At 40.7% G+C, this 27415-nt stretch overlaps 2 protein-coding genes across 13 annotated transcripts in view; both read right to left on the reverse strand.

Moving 5' to 3' along the window:
* Nucleotides 1-513: 513 nt before the first annotated feature.
* Nucleotides 514-4813, reverse strand: poglut2 (protein O-glucosyltransferase 2). Its single transcript, XM_037280888.1, has 10 exons — nucleotides 4316-4813; nucleotides 3235-3440; nucleotides 2961-3166; nucleotides 2756-2833; nucleotides 1915-2087; nucleotides 1546-1783; nucleotides 1248-1457; nucleotides 1070-1159; nucleotides 849-951; nucleotides 514-688 (listed from the first exon to the last, which is right to left on the reverse strand). The coding sequence occupies exons 1-10, from the start codon at nucleotides 4504-4506 to the stop codon at nucleotides 669-671; spliced, it is 1515 nt and encodes a 504-aa protein (XP_037136783.1). The 5' UTR covers nucleotides 4507-4813; the 3' UTR covers nucleotides 514-668.
* Nucleotides 4814-6332: 1519 nt separating this feature from the next.
* Nucleotides 6333-27415, reverse strand: part of stxbp5l (syntaxin binding protein 5-like) — a 62066-nt gene continuing 40983 nt past the window's right edge. For 3 of the 12 annotated variants that reach the window (XM_037280877.1, XM_037280876.1, XM_037280875.1), the window contains 13 exons: nucleotides 26578-26729; nucleotides 24699-24767; nucleotides 23734-23799; nucleotides 20662-20766; nucleotides 18316-18369; nucleotides 16135-16314; nucleotides 12127-12228; nucleotides 10664-10903; nucleotides 9520-9883; nucleotides 9130-9295; nucleotides 7937-8048; nucleotides 7634-7854; nucleotides 6333-7554 (listed from right to left, as the gene is read on the reverse strand). In XM_037280877.1, coding sequence (XP_037136772.1) covers nucleotides 7513-7554; nucleotides 7634-7854; nucleotides 7937-8048; nucleotides 9130-9295; nucleotides 9520-9883; nucleotides 10664-10903; nucleotides 12127-12228; nucleotides 16135-16314; nucleotides 18316-18369; nucleotides 20662-20766; nucleotides 23734-23799; nucleotides 24699-24767; nucleotides 26578-26729 — 1873 coding nt within the window. In that variant the 3' untranslated portion in view covers nucleotides 6333-7512. The remainder of the gene's footprint in view (nucleotides 7555-7633; nucleotides 7855-7936; nucleotides 8049-9129; nucleotides 9296-9519; nucleotides 9884-10663; nucleotides 10904-12126; nucleotides 12229-16134; nucleotides 16315-18315; nucleotides 18370-20661; nucleotides 20767-23733; nucleotides 23800-24698; nucleotides 24768-26577; nucleotides 26730-27415) is intronic. The other 9 variants (XM_037280881.1, XM_037280880.1, XM_037280879.1 and 6 more) reach the window with 9 other exon arrangements.

A 27415-nucleotide genomic window follows, 5' to 3' on the forward strand; every position in this document is an offset into this window, starting at 1 on the left:
AGATAACCCAAAGAGAAGCATAATCTCCCCGTTTTTGCATAACAGCGCATCCCTTCATGCAATAAAGTTAGCCGTTAGCTTGGAGAAAACGTGCATAAAAGAAGTGGTGTTTCTTTGATTATTTGATTTATAAAAAAAAAAAAAGGATCCGTGTGTGTGTGTGGGGGGGACGATTCATTGAACGATTCGTTTGAACGAATCTTTTGAGTGAACAGATTCTAATGATTCAGTTGACTTAAAAGAACTGGAATGCACATCACCAGCAGCGACTATACAAACTTCCGGTTCTCAGCGCGATTGCGGAAGTGTATCACACGCTGTTTTATACATTGTCCAGCAGAGGGCGATATCTCCATTGGTAAATGACGAACGGACATAAGTAAAGGAATAAACAAATCTCTTAAAAAAAAAAAAAAAAAAAAGACCAAATAGCAGCAGAGTCGACGAGTGGTTTGCATCTCTGTGGCAGAGTTCCATAATGTTTCATACAGATTAAAATAACCCAGAATTAAGAGTAAAAGAAAAATATTTATTTAAAAAATCATTCAATATTCAAGTCATGGTATTAGAAGTACAGAAATGATGGCCCCAATGAAACATTACATTCAGAATTTGGCAATAAAGTGTCAAGAACAAAAAAAAAGGCTGTCAGTCTTCTTTGAAGTCTATCAAAGTTCATCTTTCACCTATAAAACAATGAATAGATTTAGTACAAACAAAAATGAGTAGTCAGTAGAAAATAAAAATATAACATTTGTCAAGAATCTTGCAGCTGCGGATCACAGCAACATTTATAATTTTATTTGTTTTAAGATGAACACAAGGATGACAACATGGTGTGCTTACAAGCGTTCGTAGGCAGGAACATGGAAACAGGTCGTCAGTGGGATGTTCTACCAGCTCCATGCCCTCACGTATCTTGGGTTCACTCACCTGGAGTTGAGCGTATTCCTACAGCAGAGCAATCAAAATTCAAACAGAGGCATACAGACACATACCTGGGTGTATTTTCTTTCAAACAAAGAAATGTTGCTGCTGGTCTCGTAAAAAATAATGTTTCATATATTACCTTGAAAAGTTGGTAATAATAACAAAATATGTTTTCTCCCGTAAGTCGTTGGCGTGCAAACTGTTGGCCTGCAAGAGCAATTTTCTTGACCTAAAAGACAAAAATGGCATGAGCATAAATACTCGAATGAAATCCACAATAGAAACCACAAATCCAATCAATGAATAATAAAATTAACCTCCTCGTCATGGTCTCGAGCCCACTGGATCTTTTCCAGCAGATCCCGGAGATCCGCCCTGACCGGGATGTAATGTTCCCACGGCACGAGCTCGTTGTAGAAATGCTCGTAGTAGCCGGACTCCTGCTTGAACACCACGCTGTCTCCGGCCAGAAGGTAAGGCAAGCGATATGCGGCCACGGTGCCATCAATGTTTATTTGGTACTTGTACTGAAGCCAAAACAGACAGACAAAACACATGAACTGACTATACACAGTATTTGCTCCTGATAATCAATTCTGATCTCATAGCACTCACCTTGAAGAAGTCAAAGAAGGAGACATGCTTGACCAGCGGGCCGTATAAGCTCTCGTCGTGCTTGAAGAAGAAGAAGTTAGTGAAGGCAGCATCGATCACGTGCGGGTGGCTCCTGGACAGCTTGACGAGCTCCAGACGCTCCTGACGGCTGTCCCGCCCCCTCCAGAAGGCCGTGGCGTTCTTCTTGGCCCACGGCGGGCCCGTACTTGACTGCACCGACATCATGTCCAAGCTGACTCTGTTCATTAAATGTGACAACACAATGCAAGTCGAATTTCAGCATTCACAGCAACATGTGACAAAAAGGTTCACAGCATCATGTTCGGCGGATTCCAATGACTCATTTCATTGCATTGAGCGAGCACTTACCTGCCCATGGTCTCGAGGACAGACTCAGTCAGGTCGTATGTGGGCATGACAATATCTCTGGTGTTGTTTGAGCCACACCAGGAGAAGATCGGATGAGTGTTCTGAGTGGCTTTCCTCTTCTCGAGCGGCCAGTCACCCAGGTTAACAAAAAACTCCAAGTCGGGTATCTTTACCTGGAAACGTGAATGCTTCTATTAATAATATGTGTTGTAAAAGATGGAGGCTACATTGCACTGCATGGGTTAAGTAACACAATTTCGATTTTTTTTCCTGAAAAGAGGCGCAGATATGAATTATAGACAAAATAATTCAAGGAGGCGGCTCGGTGGCGCACTGGGTAGCACGTCCGCCTCACAGTTAGGAGGGTGCGGGTTGGATTCCTCCTCCGGCCCTCCCTGTGTGGAGTTTGCATGTTCTCCCCGGGCCCGCGTGGGTTTTCTCCGGGCACTCCGGTTTGCTCCCACATCCCAAACACATGCTTGGTAGGCCAATTGACTTCTCCAAATTGTCCCTAGGTGTGAGTGCGAGTGCAAATGGTTGTTTGTCTCTGTGTGCCCTGCGATTGGCTGGCAACTGGTTCAGGGTGTCCCCCGCCTACTGCCCGTTGACGGCTGGGATAGGCTCCAGTACACCCGCGACCCCCGTGGGGACTAAGCGGTTCAGAAAATGGATGGATGGATAATTCAAGGAATTAGATATCTACAGATTGGAATCAGGTCTTTTTTGGAAATAGAGTAAGGAAAAAAAAAAAAACACTAGAATCTGAGCATTAAATTGGGATTGGGCACTTGGGACCGCACAGTAAATCCGGCCTAGCCAGAAGCCAGACTTGCACACTTGCCTTTCTACTCAGTGACAGGAGGATGGCATCCATAAAGATTCGGAAACCGACGTGCTCACCAAGTGTTTTCACGTAGACCTAAAAATGACAAAGTTAAACAGTGTGGACAATTCAGTCATGTCTTTTGAGTTTAATTATTTGACTCCTTCTACAGTTTAGTCCACCACATAATAAAAAAAAATTGTATATGACGTCCTGTGTGTACCTTGTTATCTTTGATGGTGTAGTGGCAGAGGCTTTGTCGCTGCCCGAAGCGCTGCGGAATCTCCTGAGCGTTACGATCTGGGTCGACGCTGAGGAATTGGGACAGGTCGTTCTTTATCTGGGGAAAGGAGTGAGGACAGCCCATATGGGACAGCCAAACAGAGTCGTCTAGTTGTGGACAGTCACAGCCCTCGTGGTACACCGGTCCTGACAGGACAAGTAATAAAAATTCAATTCTAAAATGTCCCAGAACAGATTCGACTTTCACAATCCACCTTTGAGGATGTAAGGGGACTTGGCCACATGTTGGTCCACGAGCAAAACTTGGATGTGGAGGTCGGTGTAGCTTGCGTACATTCTGTAGCGAACCAGGAAAGAGCCATCCTGACGATCCAGAACTTGAATCCAGATCCTGGTGAAATGCTCCAATGGAGACGTGATCTTCACCTCGAAAGTTTTCTCCCCTGGTGAAGTTGTTAGACTGCGACAGGAAAGAGCGGAAGTCATTTAGCCCTGCTAAATATTTGCCTGGAATGAGACTACTTTAATGGTTCTCGATGTGTCATGGACTCCCTCTTGTGGTATAAGAAGGTATCACTGAATTAAATCTCCAGACTGCATAGGCCTACTGATAGTGGCTTTAACTTTTAAACTTTTTTTAAACCGGGTTTGATTGAGTACAATTGCATTTTCTCCATGTCTCATCACTTAAACTGTGCCTAATGTTTCAGTGGTTTACAATGATATTAAATTATATTTAATATATAATAAATATATAAATATTTGTAGGATTAGAACCACCCACTTTGTTTTTAATGAACACTTCAGCCTACTTTGCTATCATATCTTATTGTTGATTATTGTGGTGGAACTCAAAAAGTGCAAGTTTGAGACTTGAGTCTGTGTATTGTTTTTGTTCAAAAGGTGCAACTGCTCAAATATGCAATTGATCTATTAGATTACAGAGACAGTAAATGCAACAGGATGCCTTCATAGGTCAGATGACAGGTGTAAAATGACGTCCGTTTTACGTCTTCCACCCCGGGGCAAATAGTTTCTTCTGTCTGCTCCCTCGTCGTTGAATGGCTTACACCTCAACAGCTGTGTTATTATACACGTTTTGGCGAGATTTACAACTTCACTCTTCTGAAATGTGACACGATATCGCAGAGCGGCTTGAAATATGGCACCTTTGTTCACCTGAAATAACTTTCTAGAAGAACATAAAAGGAAATGAATAGGTGTGAATAAGACACACTGGAATATGAGAGTCGTGGATGCTACGACGCTATTGAAGTGACAGTGACGGATCTCCCAATCGCTTTATCGGATACACTTTACGGTATTGGTACTTACTTTCTCCCTGAGTTGTCCACTGCCTGGATGAAGAAATAACGGGCTGGAAGGACAATATTTGGCTCTAACCCGGGCCCCCATACAAGGGTCTTTGCAGCGCTAAGTGTTGCCGAGTCGGCCCGAACCTGCGGAAGTTCTGGTCGGAACACAACCAGACCCAAAAGGGACCATAAACAGAATCGGAGCAACATTATAGTCCAATATCGACTCTGCGCGATTGTTGCCTCTTTATACTTGTTTTGATTTAAGTTTCAACTTAAGTCAACTTGCCATTGTTTCACTTAATTAAAATGTCCGGATTTCTATATGGTTGAAAGAATAGTGGTGCCGTTCCAGTGTCTGTTAGTTCCGCCTCCATTTAAAGTCCACTATTGCACAGGTAAATGTTTTAACGTGTCTAATATACGCACATGACTGGTCGCAGTTCATTTAAAGCGTTAGCCTTAACGTTAGCTGCTCCCTGAACGCCTCATCCTTCTGCTAAAAAGTATGTGAATGAGTGGGAGGAGCCAGGAGGAGACTGCTTTTCAATTGGTCAGCACTCTGCCCAATGAGACGCTGGATTGCGTGTCAATACGGAAGTTTTAACGCGTGTGGTGGGTTTAATATCTTTTCGACTGACTCATCTCATGATGTCATCCTGAAATATTCAAACGCTGTTTGGCAGCAAATTATACACAAAAATTGCACCAATGATCAATACAGCTCTCAACAATGTACATCAATCCATGTTTATTGTCAGTTTGCTTATGCGTCAACATATGCTCAGCTCTTTTAGTCAAGTAATTTCTATTACACTAATATAATATTAAGAAGAAAAAGTGGTAGAATCCATTTAAATAAGACAAACTTTGCTGCCATCATCGAGAAAACTTGAGAAATGCATTTTTTTTACCCCCCAAGAATATTACCGTGAAGAACAGCGTTTCAGTGGTTTAGACAGTACCAGCAGTGACAGGTACAACATATATAGAGAAAAATACCCCATCTGTATCATATTTTTTGTCTCACCCAATATTGAAAAGTACATATAATATATAAAACAAAAAATATTTAAATAAAACACCCTGTCAGTTGAGATCACTTTTTTTCTTCATACCTTTTTTTCCTGCCTTTCAGACTGTGTTGAAAAGAAATGTTTTCACAAGCTGTCTCATATGTGTCAAAAGAAAGGTAATTTATAAAATGCGTGGAGCTCATCTATTTAATTTGATTGGTGAAAATGAGTCTCAGTTGTCTGGCGAGCAGGTTTAATATCTAATAAAGCAAAGAGACATTACAGCGGCACATTTTCGCTGCACTTTGCATGTGTGTTTGTGCACCTCAATGCAGGAGTGATATCAACATAATCAAGGCGCAGTGATTAATTTCTGTCTATGCTTGAGGGCATAAAGGCCTAATGTGTAAGAGATTTTTTTTCAGATTGTTTTAAAATACAGACAAATACACAGGTACAAAAGATCCTCTCCATTCGATGTCGCTGGCCTGTGTCGCGTAGCACTGACATGTACAACACAATCACAATATGATACACCACCATGTATCATGAAACATTTGTTGTTTTTAAACATACAAGAGCCTTTCATTTAAGAGGCGGTCACCATCAAATATAGGACTGCGACAAGAGGATACCATATCAAGAACAATATTGAATGAAATAAAGTAACACAGTTGTCTTTAGTTGAAATTGCTGCTGTTTTACGCATGAACATGTTCACTGACTCACATCTGGATAGTACTGGAAAAAATACTGTTTTTTTTTTGTGTGGAACCATTTACCGATTAACAACTCACGAGGAAGTTGGTTGAATGGGTGGTGAAGGCCAACTCCTCTTTGCACTGCCATCACACAGACAGCAACAATCACTGTTATGAACACGCAGGTTCATTAAAATCCTGAATATACACAAGTCACAACTTGTAACAACTGAAGTGGGGGAAGATGACAGGATAGTAGTCCTTTTTAATTGCTTTGGAAGAGACTGAGCGCATTGTATTCTTGTATCGTTTATCGCTATTTTTTTTTTAAAGTGTAGCACTCGTTGTTGCACATACGCACATCATAGTTTCACACTAAACCTGCACATCTCGCAAATGGTGACCCAAACGGTGAATCAACAACAGAAATGTAAGTCTCTTGAGTGTTATTGTACTCAGGAAAACACATTTTTTTGGACTCCATTAAATGCCCCTTTATCAACCATTGACCTCTCACCACCATTACTTATTAGCTCTTTGTAACTTTACACTGATTGCACTGAAATTTTTTTATGGCACGTGAATAATATATCTATATATAGGTTGATATAAACATATGGTATGTTCTCCAAGCCTTTGCATACATCTGAAACGATTCTTCTCTGAATCCTGATTGGTAGTTGGGGAGTGGAATACAGCCTTGTCGTTTATTGTATTTGAAAGTAGCAGCAGCCCAAAAGTAAACTTGATTTAATGGTGCAGTAGCAAAATCCGTTGATGGTTGCACTATGCTGCAGCCAAGAGTACTTGCTATGAACAAAGTTTTAGTGTTATATTTTAGTATGTGAAGAGAAAGATAACTATGTGCGTTTGAAGTGTGTCAGGAAATCTTTGCGGGAAATAAAAGTCAAAAGGAAAACGAGGAAAGGGAAAAGAACACAAGTTTTGGCTTAATAGCAATGCAGGTATACATTTGTTTTTATATATAGATTTTTGTCAATATTTCAAAAAATAGAAAGTTTTTCATAGTTTCTGTAGTTGGCTATATTATTAAATAAAAAATAATAATAATTGAATCTCCTGTCAAAGTAGCATTAAAGTAAGCATGCTGCTTTTTAATATGGCAGTTTGATAGTCATTCCTTTTTGTTTCATGCATGTCATGTTGATATCATAATTGTTGTGTATCTATCTATACAGTGAGGTCCAAACCCGGACAGAACACGCACTCACACACGTACACACACGCACACACACACACACACACACGGTCCTCCAAATGCTACCATCCTGTTTCTCGCCATCTTTCTCAGCAAACAATCAAATGAGGATCTCTCCTGTCCTCTTACTGTGTGACAATGTTACACATTTGACTCAGAAGCCATTAAGAGAAAGTCTTCAACCTCACTTATTATCGCTCATCCGCAGAGTTAAAATTCCTGCGCCCCAGCACAATGCGCCCTCAGAAATCCATCAGTCAGCCTCACTTGGCTCTCGTAATTACAACTGGTACCACTTCTTGTCCTTGCACTTTAACATGAGCTGTAAAAAGAAGTCACAACATGTCACTTTTTGTTGCTTTTTAAAGTACCGTATGTGATTTCAGTGTCCTGGGTTTTACCTCATGAGCATGCTTGGAGAAACATTCTGCACTGGTCATCATGAGCGCAGTTCTTTCTTCCAGCTCGCCGAGCCTCTGGCCTCTTTCATCCAGCGCGATGCGGGCCCTGGCCAGCTCACCAACTGCTCCACTAGCTGCCACCTTCATTCCCTCCACCCCTCCCTGACCAGGGATGTGCTGGGCCAAACTCCGAGAAGCCTTACCTGCTGCTGCCTCACCAACTGTGGGCCAAATAAGATCAGGGATTTATAAAGGTGGACCATTAATAGGATAAATATAAGCGAAAAGAGCAGGAATACACACAGAGCTCCTCTCGGTCAAATGTGTGAGCATTCCCTCCGAAGAAGCCCTTTAGGAAGCCTCTATTCTGGGCCTCTGGTGTTTCTGTTGGCGTAAACAGCTCTCCCAGCATTTCCTACAAGTGATGACAAGGCTGTTAGAAACACCATAGCAAGGTGGTAAAAATATATTTATAACCAGGCATCACAATTGTTTCGTGTGTTGTCATCGGTATAAAGAGTTTTACCTTTCACCACCGAAAAAGGTGACGGGAAAATATGATTAAACTCTATTTAAAAAAATGCAGTATCTTCATCCAACATCATGCTATTGTCACTATCTTTGACAAGATTATTTTTTCCATCCTAGATCCTACATTAACATTTCCTTGACAGACCAGATTCAATTTGTTTGCCTTAAGGTGGCAGTGTTGCACCATCCCCTTTAACATAGCCTTTGCCAGCTATGTGACAAAGCATACATTTGTATGTATATGTAAATGAATATGTATATTTACATATAAACCCTATATATGTATGTAACCCTAACAATTACTTTATAGTTCTTATATTTTGCATGTTTTCAGGATTTATTTCAATTACAAAAAATATATTTAAATACGTTCAATGTATTTAGAAAGAAATCTCTTTAACAGGGTCTTTAACGTCAACTGGCCCAACTACAGTACACTCAATACTACAGTCTAAGACGCAAAGATTTTTGACCATCACAAAAACAGCAACCCACAAGGAATCAACCCAGTGGATTCACTTTCTCTCCCTTTCAGCTGACAAGCAGCCTGAGAAGATTAGAAAATCTCTGAGCCAAGCCACTCTCACAACATAGCTCAAGAATTTGTTTGAGCCAGAAGCAGGCAGCCAGTCATAGAGCTTGACGTCACTCTGCCTGAGGGAGAAGCTTTACTGTCCGCCTCAGTGCCTTTTTCAAACACCCTCAGGCTCACCAGTGGTCCAGTGAGAAGCAATATCCCCACAAGCTCATTCTTTTCTGACCTCTATCATGTTCCCTAAAACCAGAAAGCCATAGGCCATGTTGTAATGTTGACATTATAGACTCTCTGGGCCACATTGGATGGACCAGTAAAATATATCATAGCCTGTTAGGCTCCTCAGAAACAAATAGAGCAGTCGAGTAATACATTGGCACATACATGGATGGATGTCAAATTAAATCTATTGTGATATGCTTCCACACACCTGCAGATTGTCATACATCTCCTGGCTGTATGTAATTCTCTGGATCTCTGTCGGGGAACTGAGATAAAGTGCCTGACCCCCGTTGGTGAAGCAAAAGGTTCTCGCAATGCGCATGTCTGTCTGAGGCAGGTAATTAACATCCATCAGCGGTCTTAGACTGGGCAAACTGTGGGCAATGACAACAATAGAAGGCAATTAGTAAGCAAGTAAGTGGCTCCTGTCACTGCGTATGCTTTTACATCGAAAATAATGTTGCACTTCTTATATAACGCTATCCCGTTTGCAAGAAATGATTCCATTGTGGAGAAAGTCTGAATGTATTTTCAGAACAACTCTCAATAGTGTGTCATGTACTCGGAAAACATACAGTAGCTCTTCTCAAAGTCATACCTGAGGGTCATGACGTGTCCGTTGGCGCAGAAGCAGGCGAGGCACACACTATTACACACTGACACCACGTCAGCCCGTAGGACGAACGACGACTCTGTGATGTTGTGGACGAAGAGGCAAGACTGTGAGGGCATCAAGAACACTTTGGCTTGCCTCTCGGAGCATACGATAGCCAGATGTCCTTCTCCGCAGGTATCCTGGGAGGAGGAGGGCGAGAAATGCACCAGCTTGCGCTTTCGTGGTCGGTCGGGGTCTTCTGGGGCGTTGACATCACGCCAAACCTCGTAGGGGCTTTGGATGAGTGCACCCATGCAGTCCAAGAAGCCAAAGCGCAACACAGAGCCCTTTAGCATCAGAACTGCACCTAAGGGTGTTTGGCAGAACCATCAGAGGGAAGGCAAAAATAATCTTTATTTCAAGCAAAACATTTGTTTTCAAACTTTCGAGATGTCGCTAAAAAAATAAGACTACAGTGAGGGATTTGTACTGAATATAAAAGTGCATTTCCCGTATGACCGCATTTCTTAAATAACCTCCAAAATTGTGCCCCTCTGTTGTTGTTTTCATTTATATCAATCATGACCTCAAAGGCCAAATTGAAGGGGAAAAAAATAATGGTGTGATTGTTAAGACACAAATAGACTCCCAATTATAGCAGCGGAGGACCCTGAAGTACGATGACATTTCAGTTTGTGTGACATTATCAACTAACCACAAAACACGTCAGACTGAAAACATATCAAGTGTAGCCACGCTTAAGCGAGTGACCTTTCGTAAGAGGCTTTCTTCCGCCTCGTTCCCGTTGTAAAATGTGTTTTTAAAAATCCCGTTGTGGGTCTTTAAATTGGCAACTTCAAATGGTTCCCACTAAAATGAGATTGAGATGTCACAGAACAACAACAGAGTGGACTTTGCATGATTAAGACGACTCTATGCAAACAATTGTTGTTGTCTATGATAATAAGGATTCTCTGGGACAAAAGTATTGGGACACCAGGCCAATATACAAACAGAAAATATAGATGTCAAAACAAAAACCTCGAATCCTGGCTGTGAAAATTTTTGAAGCCAGGAGAGTCTTTTCACTCTTATACTGTAATGTTTTTTTCATTCCAGAAATGTTAGATTTCTCATCTGAACTTACCACAGGGACCAATGGTAACTTGTTCCTCCATCCTCTCCTCCTGGTCAGTGGGGATGGACATGGGAATGAGCAAGATCATACCAAGGCTGGTACCAACCCACAGACACGGTGTGGGCAAAGTGTCGCTCTTTCGTCCAAAAGACTCCCCAAACTGAAGAGTGGTGATTGCCTCTTTGGTGTCTCGATCGATGCTGGAGACACTGGAGCTACGTGAGCGGCTGAAGGAGTTTTCACGACTCTCTGCATCGGCGGCGGCGGCCACCGGAGAGCCACAAACACAGACACCGATGCAAGAGGGGAGAAGCACGAGATGATTAAAAAGAGGGAAATTTAGTGAGAGAACAGCAGTGTCGACGGATGGATTAATGACAGTAATAAACGCAGAAGAGAAGAACAATATGGTGGGTATTAAAAAACGAAATATGAAGACAGGAAATTCAGAGGAAACATTTAGGAGACTGGTAAGAGGTGTAAGGAGACATTTAGAAGATCTATGACAGCTTTCCGCCATATTGCCACATAAAGCAATGAAATGTCACTGTTGAGACAGGATAGTTGAAACACACGCACACACTCACACATAAGGGGTTGAATGGCTACATTTTTTATAGTCAACTATGACATGATGAAAGTTGAGTCAAAATTGGTTAATCGATTTCAGTATGCTACAGCAACCTCCAATCTTTTTGCATCACAGACCGGTTTATAGACCGGCATAGAAACAAAAATTGAAAATACCACTCGACATTACTTTCGTGTTTTTGTGCCGCTGTTATGAACATTTTTGTTACTATTTGGGTGGAGCAGTTGAGAGTAGAATCCAGGTGCAAGGAAACAGGAGGTGAAAATGGTCTAAGCTCCTTGGTGATTCCGATAAAAAAATTCCGATAACCGATTAATCGGCGATGAATTTAAAAAAAGCATAACAACCAAACACTCAGATACACAAAAATACAAAGAACAGTGGTCACTCGCACACAAAACAGAGAGCACAGAGTGAATCTTTCTGAGCACGCACGCACACACGCACGCACACACGCACACACATCCATCCATCCATCATAAAAGTATTTCTGTATTACAGCACTGGTGAATTATTTAGAACCAGGCACCGTGCAGCACCGCCTTAGTGAGTGAGTGCCGAGTTTATGTAACAACAACTACAGATGGCGCAAAGCCGAGTGGACACATATCAGGTTCAAAATGATTTTGAGAAATTTCTCAGCATCTATTCTAGGTGATATGAGAAACGTGTGCACGGGCTAAAATACACCATGAAAGGAGTGTGTGGAGATATACCGCACAGTGGCTTCTTGCCAAGTATCCTTGCAAAACACATTCAAGAACGATAGCATCACCCGCATTCCGCCTCAGGACAGGAAGCATTTTAAGGCACATGGATCAGACGTACTAACGAAAAGAAGGACTGACGTCATCAATAAGCAGCCGATGCGTCCCCTTACCTCTGTCACTCCAGGAGTAGGGGGTGGTGGTGTGGTGTTCGTCGTGAGAGTACATTGTGACTCCGTGAAACTGCTGGAGCATTGCCCTCCTGGATGCATAACCTAACCGATCCCCCACAACATAAAGCCCAGAAGACAAAGCAGCCCACCCATCCCGACGCCCCAACAAAACATACACACGCACACAGACGCAACACAGTACAAACAATCGCAGCCGACCAGTCAAGAAACATAGGACAAACAGATGCACAGTTGTGCCAGAGAACGACAAAAAGGAAAGAAAGAAAAGATTGCAGCTGAGTTTGGAGGGACTTCTTGAAATATACACAGTCAACAGAAGAGTGAGACTTAATGCTAGTGACCTCACTCTCTGGACACCATTTCAGCACCATTTCTATGCATCTAATGAGATCTAATACAAACGTAGTGCTACAACGCATGCACATTCAGCCTCTATACAAGACTGTTGCATGACAACCACAATTTTGTACCAAATATACATCTCATAAGTCCTCAACACAATGCCGAGAGCTTCTACAATGCCGCTGACGATATATTTTGAAATTCAAATCCAATTTTGGTATCATGACAACACTGCTGTATATGAGCCAAAGAGAAAACAACTTTTTTCACAGTGAGCTTGGAGGGTAGTTGTCTGGGCTTGTCATGTGTATCTTGGGTGTTTGTTTTTTTTCTTTACTCTGTGTGACACAGCCAGTGGGGCACTGGCTCGTAAAAGTCAGGCACAGTGGTACCTTGACAGGATACAGGGACCCTTGGGCAGGCCCTTAAAGGGAACTAGAGCTACTGGCTAGGTCAGCCTTGGGTAGGAGGAGACAACAATCTGAGTATGTGAGACAGAGCAACATGCACCAAGCCAACTTGCAGAATCACAGAGAGTCACCTTGAGAAAATCTACATCAACCTCAACCATTTTTTTTCTCGTTTAAATTCTCCACGGTTTAATTTTTCAATGCAATACATGACAGAGTGAGAGAGAGAGCGAGAGCGAGTAACCCTCACCCCACTTTCATTTCTATATCATGCAGTCATCAATGTGTGTGGGTGATGGTGGTTTGAAAGCTTCTTCAGCATCTGGTCCAATAGTCACTGAGTCACATGAACCCACTGCGATCAATTTTTAAAAATATTTCAGTAACCGGCTCGAGTTTTAGTAAAATGTGCACTGTACAAATAGTCCTCAGTAAGATGGGAACATACGATGCTTCGAGGAAATATGAACCGTGTGCGGTGAACTAGCTTGTGATGTGGTGTTAAGAAATGTTCAGAAATTAGTTTTTTTTAATTTTGGTTATGGCCTTGAAGTGTTTATCACTCACACAATGTTTACTGTAATGTAATGGTGCGGAAAGAAGAAAAAGAAAGTGGCAACTGGAGGATCGGAACACGGTCAAAGACTAAAGACACTCAAAGTCACAATTTGTGCCTCAACATCTTTACCATCCTTTCTCCATAAATCTAATAGAGACACCAAAGGTATGGAATAGATCCATCGAGTGCAGCTTCCTTGCCATTTCCCCTCCTCTGTCTTTTCACCTGCCATGCAGGCCTCATTAACATCAGCCTCCTCTCTACCACTGCTTGTTGACCTTCAATTACTGCAGTGATCCTGCTGGCTCTTCACTGTGGTAAGGAAGCGTGACAGATAAACAACACCGCCAAATGTGGTAAAGACTGTAGATGAGCGCACGTGTAATGGCCTCATCTGAAAAGCATCTGTTCACCACACAACATACGGGGGAGGACAGGGGAGGCTTCATTTTGCATGTTGTTTTCTTCTAACGACACACATTTAGGATTGGTGCACACTGGGGATTATACTTTTGTAAACATGACACAGTTTATTCCTAAAACTGATACGGGCAAGCAGAACACTAATTTTGTGGATCTTTCCACTTTTTTTTTAGGTTATTGTTGTACACTGAAACAATAATCTGTACTTATCCTGTTAAAGAGCTGACTCTGAAGCACTGAGTGCACAATTGGACACAATTTGCCATAAAATTGAGTATCCATTGATACTATTTGCTGCTATCACAGGAAATGTCTACAAGTGATTTAAATCATATCTTTCTGTTCGTTCAACTCAAATCTATCAAATGTCACTTTTTGTCACTTGTGGGGTTCCTCAAGATACTATTCTAGGACCACTTCTGTTATTACTCTACTTAGTTTTCCTTGGCAATAGTTTATGTAAATTTAACATAAAATTCAATTGCTACTCAGGTGACACTCACCCCGACTATCTCTCTTTCCATAGGAAATCAAATCCTGATTAGCCGACTGTTGGAAACTCAACAGTGATAAAACTCAATGCTTCTTCTTCCAATCCAACCAAACCAAACCAGAACAGACATTTCAATTCTCAGTTGGTCATTCCACAGTTTCAATTCAATCACTATCATAATCCTCATATCAGTGACATTTAATAGTCTGTCACCAACCTGCGATTAGCCTTATAGCCTTTGCTTATTTCCATTTCCACCATCTGGAAAAGTCACACAATGCTACAATCACCAGAAAGACAGATTTGCTTTCATGATATTATTCCCTGGAACGTTACTTGAAGGGGATCTAACGAGAGGTGCCGTGCAGTGGAATTAATCATACAGAAAGAAAACATCAGGTATCCTGGAGGTGGCTTTGGTGTTGATACAAATGTCTGTTCAAATTATCCAGGTAAATGTCTGAATTGTAACATTCAGAGCTTCATTTTCCAATTTGCTTTCCAATTTGTTTTTTGTTTTTCAGCAATATGAAATAATGTACATTGCAAGACTGAAACACAAATAGGATAAACATGAGCGTGCACACGAGTACACACTCATGTACACACTCGTGCGAGTGCGTGTGCGTGTGTCTGTGTGTGTGTATGCACACTGGTAAATAACCTGCTGGGTCACTTCATTCAAAGATGCCACGAATCAAAGTCATTGCGTGAATACAACAGGGGAAAGAGGAAAATGTCAAAATGCCAGGGTGCAAATCAAATTTGACGTCCTTCTATTCATCTCTTTTATGTGGGCACGCTACAGGAGGCTTTTTCAAATGTGGCCAGGCTCACACTGCCATTTTTATCAAATAGAACATGCACGTAAACGGAAGTGAATATGAAAAGAATATGATTATTTATTTAATTTGTTTGTCAAACAATGTCTAACTTCATGTCATGTATGTAATTTGCCTCAGGAACATGCAGAAAATTTAAAGAGGTGTTTGCAGCATTTTTTTTTTTAATATTTAGTGTGTGTGTATATGGTATGTATATATTTATATATCTATATTTTTTTGTATTTGTCATTTTCCTGATTTGTTGTTTCAACATAACATTTAAGTCATTTAGTGTTCTTGCATTATTAAGCAATGACTGACGTGACTGAGCGGGGAAGCAAGAACGCTTGATTACTTTTTAGAGCGAGAAACTCCAAAATTGATTTCTAACAACCTCAAATTTAGCAAAACTTTGCCTGTAGCTAATTTTCTTCACATTAGTGTTTGATGAATGAAAGAAAAAGAAGAAAGACTTTTTGTTTAGCACAACTATTTCAAGCCTGTAAGTTGGTTGGTACAAGCAACACAATGCAAGGAGTCATTTCTTGCATTCCTCCATTTACTTGTTATTTTCGTTTATGACGCTAATGCAAGCTGCAAAAATATGTATATTTTTGGCTTAATTATATTTTTTACAACGTCAAAGTTGGAAGGCATTTGCTTTGTTTATTTGCTTTGAATGTATGTCCACTACATTATATATCAACAACTTAAAGTAGGCTGCCCCAAACAATGTAAGAAATCAATATTGAATCGACTGCCGAAAATATTTTAATGCAACTTCAACATAAGCGGAATAATTGAAAAAGCTTGCAAACTTGCATTAGCGTGCTCTTTTAAACACATTCTGCCAGGGTGAGAGGATAGCATGCACTTTTCGGAGGGAAGGGACGTTAGAGAGGTTAAAGGGAGGCAATCGGGAAGACAAGCACACACCTTCAGTGTGGGACACAGGCAAAGAGATCTCCATGCAAGCAGCAGACTGGGCCTTGCGGAATGGCGGTCGGCCAGGGCCTCTGCGGGCAAGCCGTGGCCCCTCGGGACCCATCGGGACGCGAGGCTTCCCCGCCGAGCAGGGCTGGGAGGTGGGGCTAGTGCAATGTCCATTGACATGATCTGTAATAACGGCAAAGCGTTAGGAAGGAAATAAGGTCACATTCCAATTTTTGTCTGCTACCTCAATATCCGTCTACATAAGTCACAAAGTATCATGAGGGAAGATGAGATGAGATGTTGCAATTTAAATGGCTAAAGAAAGGGCTCTCAACTCTATGATGGGATTGAAATTCAGTTGCGCTTCCTCTTACAAAACATGACTTGTGATGACGGATATTCAGTAAATTTCACAGCGTGAGAGGAGCAAGCAGTGTTAAAAGGATATTGCAGTGCTATTAAGAGAGACAGTTTGGGAGGGGAGTTAAGAATGAGCAGGAAGAAGAAAGAGGGATTACACGTGAGGCTTATTTTTTTTTAACAAGTATGACAAAACAGGCTTGTTTCATGCTTATTTTAGTTTTAGGAGTATATTTTTTTTCCCATGATCAGTTTTGAGGCCTGGCTATTGTTACGTGTGACAGCATTGCGTCTGAAATTAAATCTTTGACCTCCATGTTACTTACTGGCATTGCAGCTTCACACAGCCTCCCTCAGGGCCGTGCGGTGCTTGTCACAACCTTAATTTATGTCTAGCGAAACTGTGTGTGACGTGTGCTGTATGTGTGTGCAAAATCTTTTGTTCTGAGTCAAACCTCATTCCGCCCAGGATCTTTGGTGCTCAGCATCATTAAAATAAGCTGACTGTGTGCATGTAAATAACAGTTCAGTCTCTGAAACATGTGACATCAATTAGTCAAATAAATGCAACGTAGTCAATCGATAAATAAATAAATCCTCATTTTAATTAGCCTCTGTGAAATGTCATAAAGCATGGTTGTAATTAAAATTGTGCTAATTTGTTGACCTTGAAGTGTTAGTCACTATTAGGCCTGGCAATGGGGAACTCATAATCAATTTAAAGGTAAAAAAGTATTTTCATTGATCTGATGGATGGCTCATTCTGAACGTTCTGCTTCGTTTACACTGTATTACAAGGTGATTATATTGCTGCAAGGCTGTTCTTTGTGCTTGTAGCCAGCTTCTCGTAGCTGATGTCATTTTCTTTGTCGCACCCAAAAAAACGATCGACTTTAAATCAACAGTACCTCTGCTGGCTAAAAGCAAATACAGCACCCTGTTTTGCCGCAACTGCTTCAAGACATGAATAATCAACATTCAATTGACAGAATTGTCAAGAGCATCCTGAAGTGTACGACATCTTTCACCCACATGCACAAACTGAGAAAATATTTTTATGTCACTCAAAATATAATCAACCACGGTTGTTATTTCCATAAAAGAAAATGAATGACTATTTACTGTTAATATGTATTACATGATGAAAATTTGAACACACTTTGCCGATAAACTCAAACATAAACTGAAATAGAGTCTCTTTTGCATTTGACTTTAAAATTAAAGTTTGCTGTAAGAAAATAAAAGGTTATTACAGAGGAAAAATAGGCACTTGTGTAACTTTAGAAGCAGAAGTATTTAGGAGAGACAGCATGTGGTGTACGGCAGAGGCAGAGCAAAAGGGAACCCACAACGATGTAGATGCAGTTAGACATGTATAGTGAAAACGTTCAAGTTGCTGCAATGCTGTTAAAGAAGAAAATGATCCAGTTACAATGAGAGAGCCAGCACGTGTTCCATTCACTGTCGAGCAACGCTGTCGATGGAAGAGAGATTGCAAAAAACAAGCGGGGATGGACCAGTCAAGATCATGTGATAGAAAGCTTCATGTTGAAATAAGAGTTATGGATTACAAGTCACCTTTATAAACACTTGCAAAATGTAGAAGAAATGAATATAGAAGATTTAAATTAAATCATAGGACACCAATGGCAAGAAAATGGGCAAACACGTCAGGCCGTCAGCTTAAACAGGAGAGAGTGAAAAGAACAAAAAAACGTGAAAATAAGAAAAAAGCAACACAAAAGCCTAGAAAACACGACAAAAGTAGAAACCGAATGACTCAAAGGAAGACACGTGAAAACTGCTGGCTTTCGCCTACCGTACCAAGATCGGTCTTAAGATCTGTTGGCAGACTTAACTTTCTGCCGGGTCCCTTTACTGAAACAAAGGAATAGGAAACAAAGCAGCAGTTAATCCCTTCAAAAATAAATCCGTACAAACTAAAACGACAGAAAAATGAAAACAGAATATAACGAAGGCTTGAAATAAAAGAAAATCGTTCTAATTAGATCTGACCGTGCATAAGCGCTGCAGGTGCAGATTCTTCAATGCATGCTGCACTGGAGTTCCTCATCAGCCATTCCAGCAATCTCGGAGAAACATAATATCTCATTTGGGTTCAACTCTCAAACAACTAGATCAGGTTTCTTTACGGTATAGGCGCTATTCAATCTTGTTGAACTGCAAATATCGCCGATACTGTATTTGATTTCACGTTTCACTGATTTGCAATGGGAACGCCTGACAAGGAAGCCAAAATAAAAAGATTCGACCCGGGGTCAAAAGTAACATACAGTAGGGCCAACAAAAAAAATTGTAAACCACATTTTGCAAGCATTTAAGTGTTTGTACGTAGATAATCATGTCGTTTGAACTCGAGGGGCCATCAGAAAAAAAACATGATTTAGTGAATACAACTTGACCATGAATTTGTTTGAATGTGTCTGATTCCAAAGTACATCTTTCTTTGTGTGATTATGACCTTGTCGGAAGCTCGCTATTGAAGAAAAATATACGGTATTTACTTCACTGCAGAGGATTCGTAGACTTTTAATTAAAACAACTTTACTGACTTTTGCACAAAAGGCTCTTTTATAGTTTTCAGAAAAAAACACCTTGACTAGATGTTGCAGCATTGAAAATACAGCTATAGGCTCAGAATTGCATAACGATATTTTGAAAAACCTCAAAAGCGGAGGCGTTATGTTTAATTTTCAATCGCTATTGCTACAGGGTGTTGGTTTGTTGGATCTTCTTATTACACTCTCAAGCATTGACACATGACTATGGTGGCGAGCCAATAATTGGAATTGCAATGTTCCACACAATTAACATCCTGAAATGATGTAAGACCATTTGGCCAACACATAGTACTTACTACCCACTGATGAATAATTATGTTGAATGAGTTTAAATGTGTATTTTTGTTCCAAAAATGCATGTCACGTCGTGACAAGACAGACAGTGGTGGCTGAGAATATTAACTAATGAGATTCTATGCTGCACGTGCCAGTAATGGAATGCCATGTTGTGTCTCACTTGCGAATGCGTTAATGCGGACAGTCAAGCACTAGAGGAAGGAGAAGTACCCTCATGGGAATGCCTGGCACAAAGGGTCCTATAGGTCAAAGTTCATACACATAAAACATGTCTGCCCAGCGATGACAAGAGCAGTGAGACAGTCACTTGCATGAAAGCATGACAATGTTAGAACAGTCTGCTTCTAGAACACATGGCGAGTTTGATGAAAGGCCGTTTGCGCATTTAATCGCTAGCCTTGAGATCCACGCGCTAGTATGTGCTTTATACTCACTAGTAAGACAATTCAGGCTCACAAGGAGAATGATTTACTGGTTATGTTTTTTTATGACTAGTATATGACATATCTGAACACAAGAGGAAAGCTATATGCAACTAGTGAGACAGAAATATGCGCTAGTTGACATATGTGCGTGCTCAGACTATTACTAGTGAACATGGTAACTAGTTTTACTAGTAGCATGCAGTTGTCAGATATAGTTTGGACTCACTGGTTACATGCAGTTGGTCCAACTAGTATGTCAAAGTGGTCCAGTAAAAAGCTACTAGTACATGCCTACCGATTGGGCCTAGTAGTGCTGTTACTAGTGCAGCACAGTAGTTTACAGCAGTCCTTTATCGGAAACTAGTAGGTACAAAAGTGACACTAGTAGTAGAAAACCATTACTGATAAGACACAGTCATAAATTGTCTTAGTGGCGAGAACAAAAACTAGTACATGGACCTTCAAGGACATCGATTAAATGCTCAGTTGGTTTTCCATACCCTGTGTGTGGTGGCTTGATTGTGCAATTTTACTGTTTTTATAATAATCATAAAAAATGTTTTGTTCTGCTTTCAAAAATAATATGCCATAAAATAAAATCCTGGATGTCCTACTTTTTTATTTGTATTGTTATTTTAGCTCACATAAGTCACGAAACCCTGCTTGGCTATTAAAAAAAAAAAAGTATTTTGCAGGTGTTATTGCTCACAGTGCGGAAATCCACTTAGCATGCATGGTGCAACACAGAACCACACACCCGTCCCAAAATATCCCACTTGCTGTTGTCCACTTCATTGCTGCATACAGTGCAAAAAGCCACAAACATATGACCATGAGGTGGATATGTGACGCATCCCTCCTCTTACCATTGTCCAATAAGTAAAAGACTGGGCTGCAGTGGCTGGCTCTCAGACTGGCCACAGGCTCTGGCAGGACGCGTGGGTCATTGTGAAGGGAGGTTGGGTAATGAACTGGAATAGGAGATCCAACAGAACAGACAAGACTGAGCAAAAAAATAAAGAGACACATATCGGGTGAACTTGGGAAAAGAGAGACTTGCCGCTAACTGTAAGAGAACAGCAATGGGAGGAGGCGATTCATAATGAGCGATGCTTTAAAAAAAGGCTTCATATCGCTTCGCTAAAAAGAGAAAAGAATAGAACCTCACCAATTGTTTCTGTCATCTGTCTGGCAACACAAAAGTCACTGAGGTGAAAGAATGATGCGCATCACTGCCACCCACCCTTTACTGCTTTGGAAAAAGAAACATTTGAAGCGCAGAGGTTTGAACTGCTCCAGTAAGGATTCGTGACTGCAGCTGTTGGCTAAATTTAAAATTTGGTGAAGGTAGGAGGTTGTGGTGCATCGAGGGAGCAATTCTCTAGAAGGAGCATTTTCTTTGTGAGAAAATCATTACCATAATCATTTACGTAACCACTTTATGCAAATGTGCATTAAAAAAAAAAGAAGAAATCCAATTACCAGTGTAAAATCAAATGCTTAATGCAATACATCATGAATATCTCATAAAGACCTTGAAGTAATTTGAATGACCTCAAATTACAGAGAGAAGTCATTTCCAAGTCGTTATCTGCTTTTCATAAAACCACTTGACCTGCCAGAAGCCGCACAGGTGACATTACTTCAGCGCACGATCTTCCTCCCATGACATGCTAACAACTAAATATATCCTGCCAGACAAGGCAAAGCTCAGTGGCATGTCAGCTTATTAGCCCATCTCCTGTCTTGGTCTGGCTATTCTACAAACACGGTGCGAAGCAACCCTCAAACAATTGCACAAGCATAGAAAGACTTAAAAAAAAAAAAAGTGAGAGGGGGCTTCTTTCAGGCAGGAGAAATGCAAAGCACCTAATGACCAAAAGGAGTAAAAAAAAAAAAAAAGTGTGGGCAACCAGACAGGATGAACGAGAACTAACAATTATTAAATAAACTAGCTTGCTTTCTCAAAGATGGAGCACAGAAGGAATATGGACTTAACGTTCAGCTTCTGTTGAGATACAATACGCACCTTGAACGATTTCTTAATATGAAAATGACAAGATTGTTGTAACACAACAAAATGACCTTTTTCACACCACAGTTGTAAAAGGCTCCCAAGGCATGGCAAGTTGTTCTATTTAATTTGCTTCATCTTGTTTGCTTCTCTCCTTTGAGGGGGCCCAACGGTGTTCTAAAGGCGAAGCAAAACAATAACAGACTGAATAATAGAAGGGGAAACTAGAAATGATGTTTTTCTATGTTGGTCTTTCCCTCCTAAAAATATGAAGCCGTGTTGTTGTCCGAATCATATTGTACTTTACAAAAAAAAAACATTGTGCTGTATTAAAACCACCGATCAAGATCTTCATCACATACCACATGAAACAAAATGCCACTTAGGGGAGCTCAGATGCAACAATTAGGATTTGCGTCAGCACTAAATTGTCAATAGGACACTTAAAATGTTGTCATGAAGAATTATACAATCTCACCTCCCAAGATGAACTGGTTAAGGTGGACAAATATGGAAACAATTTTTTATCCAAGCCTATTTTTTTTTTTTCAAATTATTGTAACAGTGAATAGTTTGTGCTGATGGGCACATGAGCATGCATGCTATCCTCAGGACACACACACACACATGCACACACACGCACGCACGCACGCACGCACGCACAAACACACACACACACACACACACACACACACACACACTTGATAATGTGTCCGCCCACACTGTTGCCATGACACTTGGAGCTTCAATTACACACCTCACTTTGCGCCTCAAATTGCCTTGGCACAAATCCCGAGCTTATTCATACTGCTTGAGCTTGGCCACTCATGGCTTCCTCTCATCTCCTGTACATGGCAGCAAACTCAACCCAACGTGGTCTGTCTGCCGGTCTCCCAACACGCTCGGTCACCAAAATAGAAGATTTGTAATACATTTATCGATGATGTACAGCATGACTGATATCATACAAAGGCCATCCAGCTGTCGAATTAGCAGTGATCATGTTTCATATCCGGGGCAGAGCCACTTCAGCTCCTGAGGCTTTTTCCTACGCCCACAGTGATTTTATCCATGTTCACATGAAGTGAATCATCGGAGCTAACAATTTACTGAGGTAATAAAAACACTTTTAGATTTCAGTGTTTGTTTACATGGAAAATAACTGCTTTGATATTTACCTTCAAAATTGATCAAAATGAAAATGGAGGTTGTCAAGTACGACTTTGTTGTTTGAAGATCTGTGTGTGTTTGGGGGATGCAACAAAGGTTATATGCCGAGATGTTCAATTTGATTTAATAGTTGCCTAACCATTCCCCTCGAAAGTTTGCATTTCACTCTAAACACATCAAACATGTTCCCTTAACTGTAATAAAAAGCACATTTGTCCATTTCTGTTCCCCTTCCTTGTTTGTAAAGTTGAATACCAAGAGTTGAGTTCAAGCCTGAATTCCTTTTCAGCATGGCAGCGACAACAAGCTTATGATAGCAACACAGCACACACAACTGCAACAGACCAGCGCACAGAATATCAAATCAAAAATCCCCACTGCAATCACAACATAAATAAAACATGACTTTTCTTCCTTGTCCAGCAAACAGCTCGCGTCGTAAATGCATTTTGAAATCACACGCAACACCGAACAAGCCCATTATGGACTTGACGATAAACCAACCAACCAACCAATGTTTTCTTTTACCAAACACCTTGTATTATTTCCAATACATTCCGTATCTTTTTAAAACACTGAGACGTGGAAAAAGTATCACGTGACACTGGCCTGGTCAAAACATACCACAGGTGGCGCTGGGTCTTGAAGATAACGGCATCCCGGCCCGGCCTGGCCTCATCGCATCAAGTGGTATACCGTACGTTAGCATAGAATGATTGTGGTGGTGAGGCTATGCCAGTGTGTGATTGGTTACCTGAGGTGGGCGACTTGCTTCTCTCCATGTCAACAGACTGCTGGTTGTCAGATAGTTCAGTAAGGCCTGCCATGGCAGTCGAGAGGGAGAGAACATAATATACAGACACAGCGTGTGATTATTTTTATCATCACCGTTTGAACAGTTGCATCTTGTTTAGTAGTGTGAGCCACTTGGAGCCTTAAAGAAAAAAAACAAAGAAACTATTGTGTTTGTATATGTCCAGATTTTGAACAATATCGGTTCAATCCACTTAATATTTACGTGTAGCAGGTTTGCAATTCTACATTTTAATATTGGTTCATTTTTAGGCACAAAGTGGCTAAATTCTGGTGTGACCTGCACTACAGTCTCAATATAGCATCTCCAAATCTTTATTTGAGATTATAAATTCGGATTACATTGGCATGTCACCATGACAATAACTCAGCACGTGTATTAAGTAGTGCAAATCTCACGTTGAAGTGACATACACAAATGTATAAAGTCAAATAAACACATACAGATCGGGATCTCATCGCATGCATCATGCACAAGCATTTACAGAGATTTCATTTTTACCGCCCCAAATTTGGTTCCAGTGTCATCCAGAATGCTAAACATTCAGTTTTTGGACACTTTCACTTTACTGAGGTCATCAAATGGATCGTATAACATTTGAAACTGGGCAGGACTACTAACAGACCCCACCCCCCAAGGAATATCTGCGTCTGCTAAGGACAAACCACTGGACATGACTGGAACAGGCAGCTCTGCGTTATTGGCTAAATCAGTTTTGATGTTTCATCATGAGGCCAGCTTCATTCATTCCAAGCATCTCTTTGGTTTGTCTTGTTTATTCCCTTTCCAATAACTCTGTTGTCTTAGCAAGCTTCTCACACACACACATACATACACAGATGAAAACACCAACCCTCCTTGCACACACACCCCCCCGTATAACCTATCAGGTAGGCTTGACTTACTCTGGTAGGATGTACGGATCCTTTTCTTTGAATCAGAATAAAAGTTAGACAGGCCGCGCATGCAAAAGTCTGTCAGGCAGGCCCCGCATGCCCACACCAGCAGCCACAGAGTCACCATTAGGTTGGAGACGAAGAAGTGGAAGAGTGGTAAATAAAGAGTGCAGGTGAGAGGAATGAAGGAGTTGGTGAGTATAAGAATGAGGGGGGGAAAAAGGCAAATAATTGAGGATGAAGAAAAGCATCATGAAGGAGGGGAAAAGGGGGGAAAGAGAAAAGAACACACGGTCTTAGAGTGTAAAAGAAAGTGAAATCAGGTCGCAACTGAGCAGCAGAAACACTAAGGTCGTGTTTAAATCAAGTCAATAAATGTATAAATAATAAATAAGAGCACCATTAGCGACAACTTGCATCACAATGTTGCCGTTGCTGCATCACCTCATTTTTGTGTGCTTGCGTAAATGTCTGGACAAGCACCGGAAACTCACTAAGAGAGTTGAAGTGTGTCATTTATTGGTATCGTCTGGTCCTCTTGTTCAGCGTTGTATTCTGTTAAATCTCGCACCACCTGCGGTGCGCAAAAAGGCCACTTTGGACATTTTTTTGTTTCCCTGTCCAAATTGATCTTGTAAAGCCAATACAGAGAGACCTTTATAAAACATAACAGCGGTAGAAGCCAATAACAGCTCTTACGCAACAGCTCAAAAAGTAACTCTCCATCTACCTGGTTGGTGCCTTTTTTTACACAAACACGGAATACTTTTAAAATATGTTGGCTACACTTGTGGGTATTATGTAAGATTAAATCCCACCACTTTTAAAAGCTGCTATCGGGATCTAAAACATGTTGTAAAGAAAAATGTATTCAGAGATAGAGGGGACATTTTGACAGATCATTAGTGTGGAAGAAGAGGTTTTTTTTTTTGGAGACAGTGAAGATCAGTTTCAAGGAAAAGGGAGGCGTAGGTCAGGCGGGACGACAAGACCTCGACAAAACGGCTTTTGACTAAAGGCCTCAGTTCAAGCAGTGCTAAAATATAGACAGAACACAACTGAAAGGACAACATGCATAAGAATGCAACTCAGACTGACACACATATCCTGTATACATGCACCTCATAGCAGAGTGCAGATGTGTGACGGGCATATACATATGGATGGATTTTTTTTTTTTGTCTATGTATTAAATTGTGTGAGACAAAGTAAGAGAGAAAAGTAGGAAAAGGGATTTCTTGGACTAACTCTCGTATTAATGCTTATTGTCCATTATTTGGCTGAATGAGCAAGACCCAGTTCTCTTTAGAGGGTTTTTTTTCTGTATTTTAAACAAGATTTATTTTCTAAAGAATTTATTTAATACATATAAAAAGCAAGCGTTAAAGGCAATAGCTGAAAATGTGCCTGTAAATACGGACAAAAAAATCATACAGTATTCGAACATAATATAATACTATCAAGATTGTTGTTTTAAAGTGTGGGGAATTCATCCATACTAATTAATCAGTCTGAAATAAAATTCAGCAAAATTCTCAAAAGTCTACCTGGACAAAAACTATGTACACTAAGAGTCAACTTTTTAATTTATCCACCGGTCTTCATTGATTAAATCCAAAAAGGGAATGGTATTGATTTCTTGAAGAATCTAATTAAACCACCTGCATTATTGATCACCCATGAAGGGTACCTGTGGAGTTTAAACATAGATCAGCCTCAATGTGTGCAGCTCAAAAGAAGACAGAGAAGGAGTGAGAAGAGTAGAGCCTACGTAACTGACACTTGAAGTCTGAGTTGGTGTTCAGTGTGTGTTAGTTGGCTCCATGCATATACAGATCAGTGTGTGCGCGTGTGTGTGTGTGTGTGTGTACATGAGTGTGTTCAGTACCTGAGGTGGACTGTCTGTTCCTGCGGGGTGAGCGGGTAAGGCGTTGATAGGGATCGGCGGCTCCGTACAAATCCAAAGTGGACATGCACAACAGGATGGTTTTCTGCAAGTAGTCGACCACCGCAAGGCCATTACAGTTCCCGAATGCCAAACTGCAAAATAGGATTTTCACAATGTCACCTTTAGAGAACTCATTCCATCCTAATTCATAAAACAGTGTTGTCTTGAGATATCGTAGCTCATAACAAAAAATATTTGTAACTCAAATCATCTTTGTACATTGAAATGAATAGAACTGCCATCAATCTGTTCCAAACTTCTCCAAGACAGTACTGCGGCTTCCTCCCACCTTTTAAAAACATGCTTCTTAGCAAGTTAGTTGACATAGGCTCCAATTTACCCACAATCCTAATGAGGAGAAGCTCTATAAAATAAAGAATCGATGGATGGTTGTTTGGATAGCTCAGTATTTGAGATTCAATTTTTTACTGAATACATTTGACGTTAGTTTTTAAAATACTTAACATTATACCGTTGCTGTTTGTTTGTCAGCTTGATAATGTAACACAATTTTACAGAAAAATGTTGTGCTTTTTTAGATTACAGAAAAATTGTCCAAAATGTCCTTATTAAAATTGGGGATTTTTTTTTTTTCTTCACAATAATCCACAACTGAATTACAAAATTCAGACATGCAGGGGATGGGGGTATGTGAAGGTGAGCCATTTGGTGCCAATCCAATTTAGGATCATTCAGTCTCGGCAAATATGCGCTCTGAGTGCTATTTTAGCTACACTTGATTTCCCAAAAGCTCTATAGCCAATTGCAATCCCTTTGC

Source organism: Syngnathus acus, chromosome 21 (assembly GCF_901709675.1).
Source record: "Syngnathus acus chromosome 21, fSynAcu1.2, whole genome shotgun sequence".
Classification (NCBI taxonomy): domain Eukaryota; kingdom Metazoa; phylum Chordata; class Actinopteri; order Syngnathiformes; family Syngnathidae; genus Syngnathus; species Syngnathus acus.

What these genes read in the sequence shown, in the direction of transcription:
- poglut2 (XM_037280888.1), bottom strand. Translation starts at nt 4,506, where the DNA reads ATGTTGCTCCGATTCTGTTTATGGTCCCTTTTGGGTCTGGTTGTGTTC. An exon ending in TCCTGTCACTGAGTAGAAAG is followed by an intron (nt 2,088 to 2,755) that starts GCAAGTGTGCAA and finishes TCACGTTTCCAG; the next exon opens with GTAAAGATACCCGACTTGGA. An exon ending in CCTTCTTTGACTTCTTCAAG is followed by an intron (nt 1,458 to 1,545) that starts GTGAGTGCTATG and finishes TTTTGGCTTCAG; the next exon opens with TACAAGTACCAAATAAACAT.